At 38.1% G+C, this 12,022-nt stretch overlaps 2 protein-coding genes across 3 annotated transcripts; one reads left to right on the forward strand and one right to left on the reverse strand.

The window, feature by feature from the left end:
* The first annotated feature begins 368 nt into the window (after positions 1-368).
* Positions 369-2,802, forward strand: LOC112190077. Its single transcript, XM_024329507.2, has 4 exons — positions 369-520; positions 661-1,538; positions 1,625-1,723; positions 2,439-2,802. The coding sequence occupies exons 1-3, from the start codon at positions 415-417 to the stop codon at positions 1,715-1,717; spliced, it is 1,077 nt and encodes a 358-aa protein (XP_024185275.1). The 5' UTR covers positions 369-414; the 3' UTR covers positions 1,718-1,723; positions 2,439-2,802.
* A 934-nt stretch (positions 2,803-3,736) lies between these two features.
* On the reverse strand, positions 3,737-5,301 carry LOC112188737 (peroxisomal and mitochondrial division factor 2). Of its 2 annotated transcripts, none has more exons than XM_024327914.2 (2): positions 5,112-5,301; positions 3,737-4,987 (listed from the first exon to the last, which is right to left on the reverse strand). In XM_024327914.2, exon 2 carries the CDS (start codon positions 4,950-4,952, stop codon positions 3,978-3,980), a length of 975 nt encoding a protein of 324 aa, XP_024183682.1. In that variant the 5' UTR covers positions 4,953-4,987; positions 5,112-5,301; the 3' UTR covers positions 3,737-3,977. The 2 variants fall into 2 exon arrangements, with proteins under 2 accessions (XP_024183682.1, XP_024183681.1); XM_024327913.2 differs by having other exon boundaries at positions 3,737-4,960; positions 5,112-5,300.
* Positions 5,302-12,022: the final 6,721 nt, after the last annotated feature.

A 12,022-nucleotide genomic window follows, 5' to 3' on the forward strand; every position in this document is an offset into this window, starting at 1 on the left:
ACGACGAATGTAATGGTCTTGTTCCAAAAACAAAAATCCTTCCTTTTCTCCTTTACCAAAAGCACTCACTCACTCTCAAACACAATTTTACAGTTATGAAATGATGAGACTCTTGGTTCTAGCATTAAGCCCTTTACCAAATTCCCGCCCCTTTTAACTTCCAAAGGGCCCATCCCCCATAACCATTCTCTGCAATATCACGTTTAACATTTCCCTCCTGACCGTTTCAATTTCAAAAAAGTAAAGAAAGTGAATCCCACAGGTCACAAACTCATATAATAGCGTGTGACAAACTTGAATTTCGAAACCGAAAACGATCTTCCTTACTCCATCCACCATTCTTCTTCTACTTCTACATCTTCTTCTTCTTCATTGTAATAAATACTCGTATGTCATAACAACCGGTCAATAATAATGCCTTCACGTCCAAAGAAAAAAGCATCAAAGAAGAAACTGAAGCATTCCACAGCACAACCCATCATCCACCACTCTCTACCTACCATTCAAATCCAAGTGCAAGGTAAATTACGCATTTCCCTTCTCTAATTTTGCATAAATTCTAATTCGTTGTCATTCGCTTAGTTGGCCAATTGGGTTGCACATTGTTTGACTTATCTGCGATCCATCTGTCTAAAAGTTTGCTTTTCTTTTCTTAATCAGAAAGTTTTGTGGAAACTAATTCAGAAGTGAAGTTTTGTTATGAGAAAGAATTAAGTGGTTGTGAGACTGCTTCTGTGACTTGTCAAGACCATTCTTCGCATCAATACTTAGCTGAAGAGGAACAAGAGACGCGGAAACTTTCTGTAGATCATCACCAAATGGCAGATTCATCAAACGGAAAGTTAGAGGAGACTCGGAAAGTTCAAGAGGGTGAAGTAGTTGAATCTGTAAGGGATATAGCTATTGATGACTCTTCGGTAGAGCATGCGAAAAAGGCCCATGAAGAGCCGGCTGAAGCTGCTGAGGAGAGTACTGTAGTGGTGGGATTGGGAGAAGTAGTCGAAAATAAAGAAGAGGATGTTGTTCCAGTCTCGGTTGTGGAGACAGAAACTTCTGTTGTTGATGATGTTGTTGAACCAGAAGAGAAGGAAAAGGAGGAGGAGAAGCAATATGTGCCATCTGTGGATGAGACAGATGGACCTTCTCCAGTTGTGGAAAATGTTGTGCCAGAGGAGATTGAGGAAAAGACATCAACAGATTTGGTCTCTAATGGGGTTGAGGAATCAACATTGCCATCTTTGAGTGAGGACATGACGAATGCGCTGTCGAAAGGAATTGAAGAAACCGAAGTGCCTTGTTCAGATGAGAAGGAGGAGGAGGTTGTTCCAACTGTAGAAGTAAAATTGCCAGTTGTTGAAGAGACTAGTACTGGGGAGTCATCAGGTGCTGATTACATGGTAACTAGTGAAAGTGTTGATGACGATTCATCGAAACAGTCGAAACAGTCGCCTGAGGTTCCAGTTTCTCCTCCAGTTGAATCAATTGATGCCGGAGAAGAGTATGGCAAGCCTGAGATATCTGAAACCGCAGAAAATCCGGTAATGTTGATTCAAGAAAAAACTTTTTTCCTATTGTGTTTCTTAATTTGATAACTTTCTAACATTTATATTTGTTCTGGTTTCAGTCTATTGTATCTGTGACTAGAGCTCCCCTGCAACCAACTTCATGGAGGAGTTGTTGTGGACTTTTTGAAGTTCTGCGCCGATCAGATAGATGATTCAAGGTAATTACCGAAAAATAATACCTGTTCCTTAGAAATTTATGCTAATTTACAAATAAAATCTGGCAACTTCTGTTTGAATCTAGAAACTGTGCACTTCATTTCCCTGGCAGAATTAGATTTGTGATATAAAACTTCCTGTTTGTTTTGTTTCTAGTTATCATTACTTGGTTTATTATATGAATCATAAACTATTTTGATTAAAGTGTCTGATACCAATGGCATTATACTGGTGAACTTTAAATACCAAGGACTTGCAGATGAAAGGTCCCTATACTGATATTAATAGGAAGAACAACACACATTCAAGGTGGTTTCAGTGGTAGTTAAACACGAAAAGGAAACTAAGGGAGCTGTTAGAACTCAGAAGGGCACTGCCTTCTAAGCCTTTACCAATCTCTCACGATCAACTTTAAGGATTGAGAGTAGATCATTTTTGCTTTCGCTACTAATCGACATTAACTTTTTCTTAATTTTGGGTGAACTGACCAAATTAAAGTCCGCAATGTGCTGTAATGTGCTGTCATAGCACTCTTTCGGTTCTATGGAATAATGCTCAGCATGGCTTCAAAGTTGGCTTTGCAGCTACTCCAGCATCATATATATGAATGGGTCCAGTCCATATAACTCACTGTCACACCATCATCATACAGATAGTGATGAACAGCCTGTTTCTGCAAATCTCTGACCTGACTTTGCTTTTATTGTAATGGTGCAGCGATGAGTGGAATGGTTCAGTTCATGATGGAGCTAGCACAACAAGTCTATATAGGGAGTTGGGGTTTCAGAGTTTCGCATATTTGGTTTTGCGTGTGGAGTGAAATTTACTTATACCGGTGGCCATGTCTTCATATCCTGCATATTGCTTGAGAAACATTCTTTCTCAGTGGTTTATCCTCTATTACTTTGATGATTGTATCTGCTTAAGGGGTTTTTTTCCTTCTATATTTGTGCTGAATAGTTTAATCTCCCTTTGTTTGTTGGTACATATTGTACCGGATAGTTTATTGGCAAATGTATACGATTTTATCTATTTACAACGGAAGTAGACAGAGGTCACTCCGACTGAGTTTATGCCGAAATGAAACAAGTTTTCAACCTAGGCTTGCAAAAGTTCTACCATAACGATTGAAATATCCGGAGCATGGTAAAAGTTCACCAACACAGTACCGGATTTCAGAGCATACCTAGCATTACTTTACAAAAGTCCAACAAATATATGGCACATCCACAATTCTTCAACGGCCATAGAAAACGTGGTAAAAGCGGCATTAGTTACTGGTGTAGACTGTTTCATTGTTAGAGTAGAAGAATACAAGATTTATTGCCATAAGTCTAAATTTAATGAAAGAAGTCGGGGCATGACTGCATCAGATGTTCAATAATACACCATCAAGACTAATATACAGTAGTACAAAAGACGATCACTACACATATTATAATGCAGAGACAGAACAATGTGAGTAATACAACGGCTGCGCCTGGATAAGGGATTTGATCTACCCTATCGATATGATTATTGCTGGAGTTTGCATCTAAAACATGAAACCAAATACCCAAATAAGTTTGGGCAACTAATTGCACTATAACACAACTAAAGCATGTTCAACAGCAATGTCCAAAGTTGAAACAGGTTTCCTATTAATGGTTTCCCATGTACAAATCCGCAGTCTGTACTAAGATGGTGTAGCCAATATAGTGTTCTAATTTACCCAGAATCATATTTTCACCTTATGAGAGATGAATCCCTAATATAACATTCAGAAACCTATTAAAACCAAAAGTAGCCGCAGCTTGTAATTACTGATGGATTTATGCTGGATTCTTTCTGATTACTGAACGAGTGTTACTAAAACCCTATATGACAAACAAGGCAATAGAACCAACTTCAACGTAAGAGGTACAGGATATCAAATCCACAAATGTGATTCATCGAAGAAAAAGTAATGTGTTAAAGGTCAAGCAATGCAAAGTGGATTGAAGCATACAGTCATAGCAAATACCATAGCGATGACAGACACTATAATCCTTCAAAAATATATATTATGTAATTTGCCCAACCAAAGCAAGTTAACCAAACAAGAAAGCATCAAAAATTAGAGCTAATAAGACATCCATAGGCTAGTGAAAAAAAACAAAGCCAACAAAAAAGCCTCCAGTATTTTTGACAAAACTGTAACATGCTCTCAAGCAATAAGCCCTAACCTCAAGCTTTCTCCTTGCATTTTTTTTTCTCAATTCCTGCATAGTAATCCAATCACCTCCGCCTTCCATACAACACGAAGACAACAGCCGCCACAGCAACAATGGCTCCAGCAGACCCTGCAACCACAGGCAAGCTCAATCCCTTTGATCCCGTCTCATTTCCGCCTTCCAAAATCTCCTTCATTTCATTCACAGTCCCATTAATGACCCCAACAGTCTTCTCCTTCAATTCATTAATAACCCTTCCGGCGTCCACCACATCCTTCTGCAGTTGTCCCATCTTCAACTCCATAGCTTTTGACTTCTCCTCGGATTCCCTCAACGCTACCTCAACATTGCTCTTTCCCTGCATCCACTTCTGCAGTTCAACACCATTCTTCCCAATCACCGATTCCAACTCCTCAATTTTCTTTTTGAACAAACAAACTTCACCATCTTTCGCTTCAAGCCTCTCTCTCATTTCCTCCTCCGCCCTAACCCTCTTGCTCCTCTCCTCTATTTCCTTCACCTCCAGAACCCCAATATTCCTCTCCAATTCCCTCACCCTCTTCTCGCTCTCAGCTTTCAATTTCTTCAGAGTCTCAAGCTCCTTCTCCAAGCCATCAATTTTCTCCCCCTTCTCAACCACCACTCGCTTCATCTCCGCAAGCTCGGTATTGGCCTCCTCGCCTTCAGTGATTGCAGTGATCAAATCCTGTTGAAGCCTACCGACCTCAGTCTCAAGCTCCATGGCTCGGTTGACAACAGTCTCCAGCAAATTCTTGCCCTCCTCGTTCCGCTCCACCTGCAACTCCATCTCCCTGAGCTTGTCCTTCATCTCCCTCTCGCCGCTCTTCAAAGTCTCAATCTCCTTCGTCAGTTGGCCTATCTTCTCCTTGGTTTCTCTGTTCTCTTTCTCCAGTTCCCCCTTCTCCCACTCTAACGACGACACCTTCCGGCTCAGCGACGCCGTCTGATCAGCGTCGTAGAAATCATCGCCACCATCGCCGCCATCATTAACGATCTTCACCTCCCTCGGCTCCGCCATTCCTAACCCTAAAACCGCACACGCACACACCAAACCTAATCAAAATCCAAACCGGAGAAACCAAAACGAAAATCCTTGTTCAATTGCCAAGCAAAATTTCTTCCATGAATTCACTAATACGAGTTCAAAGAAAGCAGAGAAGAGTAAGGGAGAGTAAACCTGAAGGCAATCGGCAACCGGAAACCGGCGATCGGGAGCTGTGAGTGATGTATCGATGTTGAGAGTGAAAGAAGAACTTCTAGGGTTTCTGATTCTGACGCAGACCGATTACCCCTTTCGTCCTTCTCTTTTTCTACGATTTGAGAATAGGGATCGAATCGGAGAAACGGACGGTTAAGAAACGTGGGTGTGCGGAGCACGTGCTAAAAGGCTCTTCCTTTTTGTGATTTTTTCTCATGTTTGTGGGATAGTAGCGGAGTTTTATGGTACTACTCTAGTGTACTGGGTTTTCAGTGCGCGCATCGTTTTTGCACCGCTGATCAGAGCGTATCGACCGTTTAATTTAATTTTAATTGTAAATTGACATGTAATTAGTTTAATTTAATTGTAGATTCGGATACTTTTTATTGGAAGGAATATGAAATCTTTTTTCAAGGGAGAATGTCACTAACATTTACATTGGCCCAATGATAAAAATACGATATTGGGCCTTGAAAGATTGTCGATCTTCCAAACCGTTTTGTAACAACATCATATCCAAGTGGTAATCAGGTGTTAGGAATTGGATTAGGATTATACTAAAATCAAGGGTTTGCAAAACGTTACAATCACATTAAGTAGACTTAATTAGTTAATTGAAACTAGGAAGACAAAAACAAGCATCAACCTTGCTCGCCTAACAACCTAGGGCATATCAAAACTTGATGAGCAGTTGCTAACCGCCACAAACGGGGACAATCCGCTGCCTAACCACAAATATGTTACATATTCATATTAAGTAGATGCACTAACTTTCGATGTATTTTCTTATAAGTATTTATTTATATCATTCTCCTTATTTTTCATGTGGGATATTAGTCGATATTATCTACCCATCGTGAGTAGCGGGTGCCAATAAACGCGCGCCTCATATAGAACTTTAGAACCTCATCAGCTGTGTCATTGCCCGGTGGAGAGGGATGCCCATAGACGCGCCTAAGTTAGAACCTCATTAGCTGCATCGTTGCCCTAAGTATTAAAAGTAATTTGCTACATACCCATAGTGAGAATAGTGAAAAAGGTTGCCCTTACCTTCTATATATATATGTATCTTCTTATTAACATTTATAACGTACATTCTCTTTATTTTCCATGTGGGATATTAGTCATTATGTAGCTTTCTTCTGCCCTTCGTAAGGGGAATTATTAGTCACCAAATCAATCTTTCTTCCTTTTTTTGTTTCTTTTTCCCATCCATATATCAATAAAGCAGAAGAATCAGTTCTTCGATCTTGGTTTTCAACTTTAACTTGAGCTCTCTGTCTTTGTCTTTGTCTTTTGCTTTATAAACAAACCGTATGTTTAAGTGTGGTTAATACTTGTGTTCCGTCGCTGGGAATCGTCGTCTTCGAATTTCTCTTATGCATTATCAGCTTGATCAACATGGAAACTTATTTTGCTTCTTAATTATTAATGAGTGTATCCTAAAGTAAAAGCGAGTGTTCACCAACAAGAAAATCATATTCCTCCAGAAAAGAATCATAGTAAACAACACATGCATGGAGGGGCTTAATTACGAAACCACCAGTAGAACAGTCGATTTCTTCATCCCAAGCAAGGCTGGACTTAAAACAGAAATTACCTAGCTTGACACGTTCATATTTTCATGCTATGTGAGTTTATTTGACAAAAGCATACTTGTCATTGATAGTAGAGAAGGACAGACATCTTGGCTTGGATACTAAACCAGATGTGAGAGCTTGTTCTGCAGTCCCGCGTCTTATTCTCCATTATCGTTGAATGGTGGGGTGTTGTTTGTCACTTCCGTCTTTCTCGTCCCTCTTTTTCTTTAAGAGGTAAGGGTATGTCCTCCTTCGTGCTTGTTTCTTCTTCTACAATAATGTTTGTCCTGCTTTGTCGAGGTTTTGATTAAGAAAAAATATAATTATGATGCATATAGATATGGTATATATTGGATCGTTTTTCATTCTTAATTTTTAAGATTGTGATTTCAGATAATGATTGGATGGTTGGAAGTGCAAACAAACTAGTTTATAAGAAATCTTCTGCTTTCAAAGTGCATGGCACGATACCAGCTCCAAAAGGTACAAGATATCCCCAAGTCCTATATATGAAGACGAGCAAAGGCTCCAATAGAGCAATCTTTACCAAGAGTACGAGACTATATATCATTGTGCAAAATTGATGGGAAAATGGCAAGCAAGTTTTGGAATAGGCTAGGGAAACAATAAGTTCTACTACGTACTTGCATGAGCTAGCTTAAATGATTTGGCAAATCGATCACATTGAAATACTGAATGGACCAAGGTGATTAATGCTGGAAAATTTAATATTGAATTATTAAATTTCAATAATTGTGGATGAATAATTTAGTGAAAATGTGTAAAGTTGAATAAATGTAAATGACTATGCAATGAGAAGTCATGATTATTCGTAAAAGAGAACTTTTGGTGAAAAGTCATCTCTCATCCAAAAGTTACCTTATTGTTGTTACACCATGTTCTGAAAATCACTTCTTGAATTCATCTTTCCTCTTCTTCTTTTACATTTGAGTTTTTCCTAATGTCTTGAAAACCAATTGAGTCTTTTCAAGAGAGAGTTCATACATAATCTAAGTTTGTTATTCTTGAGGTTTGGAGTGCTACTAGCACAAGAAGAAGGTCGTTGTATCCTAGGAGACGTTTACCATTAAAACCTTCAAGCGCTGATGAGGAGGCAATACATAAAACCAAGTTTTAGTGTACTCGACCATATTGTTTAAGGTTTTTCTAACTTTTATTGGTTTAGAATAAGGGAACTGATATTTCCATCCATAAGGCCATAAGGGTTCAGTTTGTAAGTTCAAATGAGTTTCGGGTTGCAACAAATTAGGAAACCTTGTTATGCAATACTGAAGTGTCTTTTAGCCGGCCTTGTGCATAATTCTCAAACTTTTTGGTCCAAATTTTCATGATATATCTTACGATTAACATGACTAGAAAAATTAGAAAAAAAAAACTCAAAAACCCTCGTCTCCATCTCTCAGGCTACCTTTTTACACCTCAACCCTACATAATCAGCCGAGACTAGCGGTTTAGGGTTGGGGTGGGTGATCGAAGGTAGTCAGGGAGCAAGGAAGAAGTATTAGGGTTTTCATTCTATTATTTTAGTTCTCTTTTGGTATAAGACTACGGGGGGTGTATTGTATTTAGATTTGTGCAGAATTTTTTTAAATGACACACTTTTTGAAAAGTCCACAAACTCTATAAAAATTTGATAGACTGTTATGGATTTCTTAAAACCATTGATTTTAGCAACAGACTTTTATTGATTCATGAAAATCTATATACTTTATTATGAATGATTTCTACAGATTTCCTAGCATGTACAAAATATAAACTAAAAAAAAACAAAAAACAAAACAAAACAAATGCAGCCCAAACACAAAACAATATAATAATTCATTGTCTTTTCAATGCTCAAGTATCTTCTAATAGAAATTGACTCAAATGAATGATTGTTAGTCTGTCTAGCGAGTTTGTTCTCATTTCTAATCTCCCAACAACATAAATATGCAATATAGATCACTTGATGTTTATGGTTAATTATTCTCATCAATTTTGTTTTCGCCGATTAACATATATTGTAGCAAATATTGGTCAATGTCTTGATCTATAATCAATCAATTGAAATTCAATTGTTCAACTTTTCTTTGAACCATAGTATAAATACAAATTAATGAGAATAATTAATTAATAAGATAAAATTTAGTATGACATAGCAACACTATTCAAGGTCTTAGGTGTAGACCACAATATTTGGGTTTTAGTTTCATAAATCATTTTTATTGCTATTAGGGTTCGAAGTATCACAATTGAAAAAAACAAAAAAAAAAAACAAAAATCACATTCAATAACTATAATGAACATGTTGGGTATCAAAAAACGTTGATATCATAAAAGATTAGAGAAAAAACAAAAAATTAAGAAAGAGAGACGATGAATGACCAACTTCTTTGTACGTAGAGAGAAGAACTTTGATAGACTTTTTTTGTTTTTTTTTAAGAGGAAACATTGATAAACTTTTTCAAATATTTGGTGTGGAGGTTGGAAAATTATTGGAGATTGGTATGTATAATTAACACTACAAAGTCCATGATTATCCATGATTTTCTAATTCCATAAGTATGAATGATATTTTGAATACCTCTATACTTTTATTCATTTTTAAAAGTCCTAATTGAATACCCTCAGATTTTGGTAGAATTCATGAAGTCTTTAAAAATCCTAATTAAATACCTCAAGACTTTCTTGGACTATTAAAAAGGGGTTTTGTCCATTTACCCCATTTCTAGGGATTTTTTTCCCACTTACCCCATTAAGTTTTTTTAATTCTCTCTTACCCAATACACTCTAAGGGAGTCTTCCCTAATACCCCATTAAGATTTTTTTTTTTTTTTTTATTTTTTTTTAATACAATTTTACCCCTCACCCCTTTGTTACTTAGAGAGAGAGAGATAGAGAAAATGGAAGAGAGAGAAACCATAGGAGACTTCGCCGGAGCCCGTCACCGGCCGCCGGAATCCTGTCACGGGTCGCCGGAATCCGGTCAACTTTCGCCGGATTCCGGTCAACTTTCGCCGGAATCCGGTCACCGGTCGCCGGATTCCGGTCACCAGCTGCCGCCCACCGGAATTTGCTAAAAATCTCACCGGAAAGTTTTTTTGCCCTCAATAGACGTCTATTGACCCCCAATAGACGACTATCAGCCATGTATTGCCTCCCAGTAGACGTCTATTGCCCTCCAATAGACGTCTATTGCCCTCCAATAGACGTTTAGATTACCGAAATGGTAATTAATCTTCCTAAAACTACACAAATAAAACTTTGATTAAAGAAAAAAAACGAGGAGATTACATCAATTCAAAACGTCTATTGCCCCCCAATAGATGTCTATTACCCCCCAATAGACGCTTTAACAGATGTCTATTGCCCCAATAGAACTTTTTTTTCTTCATTTTTTCTTTCTATCCGGGCATTCTGCACCATTTTACCCAAAAAAAAAAAACAGAGAAATTGATTGAGTCACCCAATGAAAAGCTCTGGGCACCCATGTCCTCTTCTCCATTCCTGTTGCAGTCGGAGTCGACTTCTTCTTCTTTCTGTTGGGCCTTCTGTCTTGCAACCACCATCCAAATTTTGAAAAAGAAAAAAAATAACGAAACAAATCATACGCAAACAGACATTACAATGCAAACTCTGAGCTACTATTGAAAATCCACCCAATGACAACTCCTAACATGTTTCAAGGTATCAAATTTTAACTCACTCCCAATTTTGGAGAAGGGAGATCAGAAGAGAGATTCAGAGCAGACTATTGAACAAAACCAGTTGGAAGGTGAGACACCGAGGCTATTTGTGCAGTTTGACTTGTGTGCAGAAGAAGCCATCACCGGCACAATCACGACGGGTCGACCGCGAACAAATTCTCGGAGCTGAGCCAAGCCACTAGCCCACGGTCGAGCTGGCCGGACATGGAGAGACTGGGCCGAACAAGAACCATCTATCCCCGCTTCGAAGTACCCTGAAATTGGACCCGAATCTTGCCGGAGATGACTGTTCTCCGGTGGGCTGCAGTGGAATCGAGGCGAAAGAGGCTCGTCCCCGGCGTCGTGATCTCCGGCGGAGACATTGTTTTTCGAGGTGTGGAGAAGGTGGCGGAGGAGTGAGTTCGACGGCGGCAGGAAGCTGAAGAAGTCGCGGTTCCAGATCGACCTTGATCGTCAGCGAGAACGAGATGTCAAGGGTGAGCTTCTCCGACGAGTTGGACTCCGATTTGGTTGAGTTGGATCCGGCCGGGTCGGAGGGGAAGAGGAAGAACACGGTGACGGAGCCTTCGAAAGAGAGAGAGAGAGGAGAGACAGAGAGAGATCTGAGAGCAATGAGAGATCGATGGCATTGATGTAGTTTTTTGATTAGGCTGAGGTCAAAATTGTTATTTCACTTCAAATTGTGTTAGTGGGAATAAAAATCTGTTGTTGGGGTAAGTGGGATAATTTTTGTCAATTTTGGTGCTTTGGGTCAAGGACCCTATTAAAAATCTATATTAAGGGGGGTGTATTGCATATGGAATTAGTGGAACTTTTAAAGAAATCTATGGAATTTAAAAGTCTGGGTGTATTCAATATAGACTTTTAACCGTCCATGAAATTTAATTAGGATTTTTTCATTCCACCAAAATCTAGGGGTATTCATTATTCAATTAGGACTTTTAAAAATAAATAAAAGTACAGAGGTATTCAAAATATCATTCATACTTATGGAATTAGAAAATCATGGATAATCATGGACTTTGTAGTGTTAACTATACATACCAAACTCCAATAATTTTCCAGCCTCCAGACCAAAGATTTGAAAAAGTCTATCAAGGTTTCCTCTTTTTTTTTTTTTTTAAAAGGGTCTATCAAAGTTTTTCTCTATACGCACGAAGAAGTTGGTCCTTCATCATCTCTCTTTCTTAATTTTTTGTTTTTTTTTTCTCTAATCTTTTATGATATCAACTTTTTTTGATACTCAACATGTTCATTGTAGTTCTTGAATGTGGTTTTTGTTTTCTTTTTTTTCAATTGTGATACTTCGAACCCTAATAGCAATAAAAATGATTTATGAAACCCTAAAACCCAAATATTGTGGTCTATCCGTAAGACCTTGAATAGTGTTGCTATGGCATACTAAATTTTATCTTATTAATTAATTATTCTCATTAATTTGTATTTATATTATGGTTCAGAGAAAGGTTGAACAATTGAATTTCAATTGATTGATTATAGATCAAGACATTGACCAATATTGCTACCATATATATGTTAATCGGCGAAAACAAAATTGATGAGAATAATTAACCATAAACATCAAGTAATCTATATTGCATAT

The sequence above is a fragment of the Rosa chinensis genome, chromosome 2 (assembly GCF_002994745.2).
Source record: "Rosa chinensis cultivar Old Blush chromosome 2, RchiOBHm-V2, whole genome shotgun sequence".
Classification (NCBI taxonomy): domain Eukaryota; kingdom Viridiplantae; phylum Streptophyta; class Magnoliopsida; order Rosales; family Rosaceae; genus Rosa; species Rosa chinensis.

Bases quoted from the DNA above. Each gene is read 5' to 3' on its own strand.
- LOC112188737 (XM_024327914.2), bottom strand. From the start codon at position 4,952: ATGGCGGAGCCGAGGGAGGTGAAGATCGTTAATGATGGCGGCGATGGT.
- LOC112190077 (XM_024329507.2), top strand. From the start codon at position 415: ATGCCTTCACGTCCAAAGAAAAAAGCATCAAAGAAGAAACTGAAGCAT. The intron at 521-660 runs GTAAATTACGCA...TTTCTTAATCAG, and splicing joins CATTCAAATCCAAGTGCAAG to AAAGTTTTGTGGAAACTAAT. The intron at 1,539-1,624 runs GTAATGTTGATT...TTCTGGTTTCAG, and splicing joins CTGAAACCGCAGAAAATCCG to TCTATTGTATCTGTGACTAG.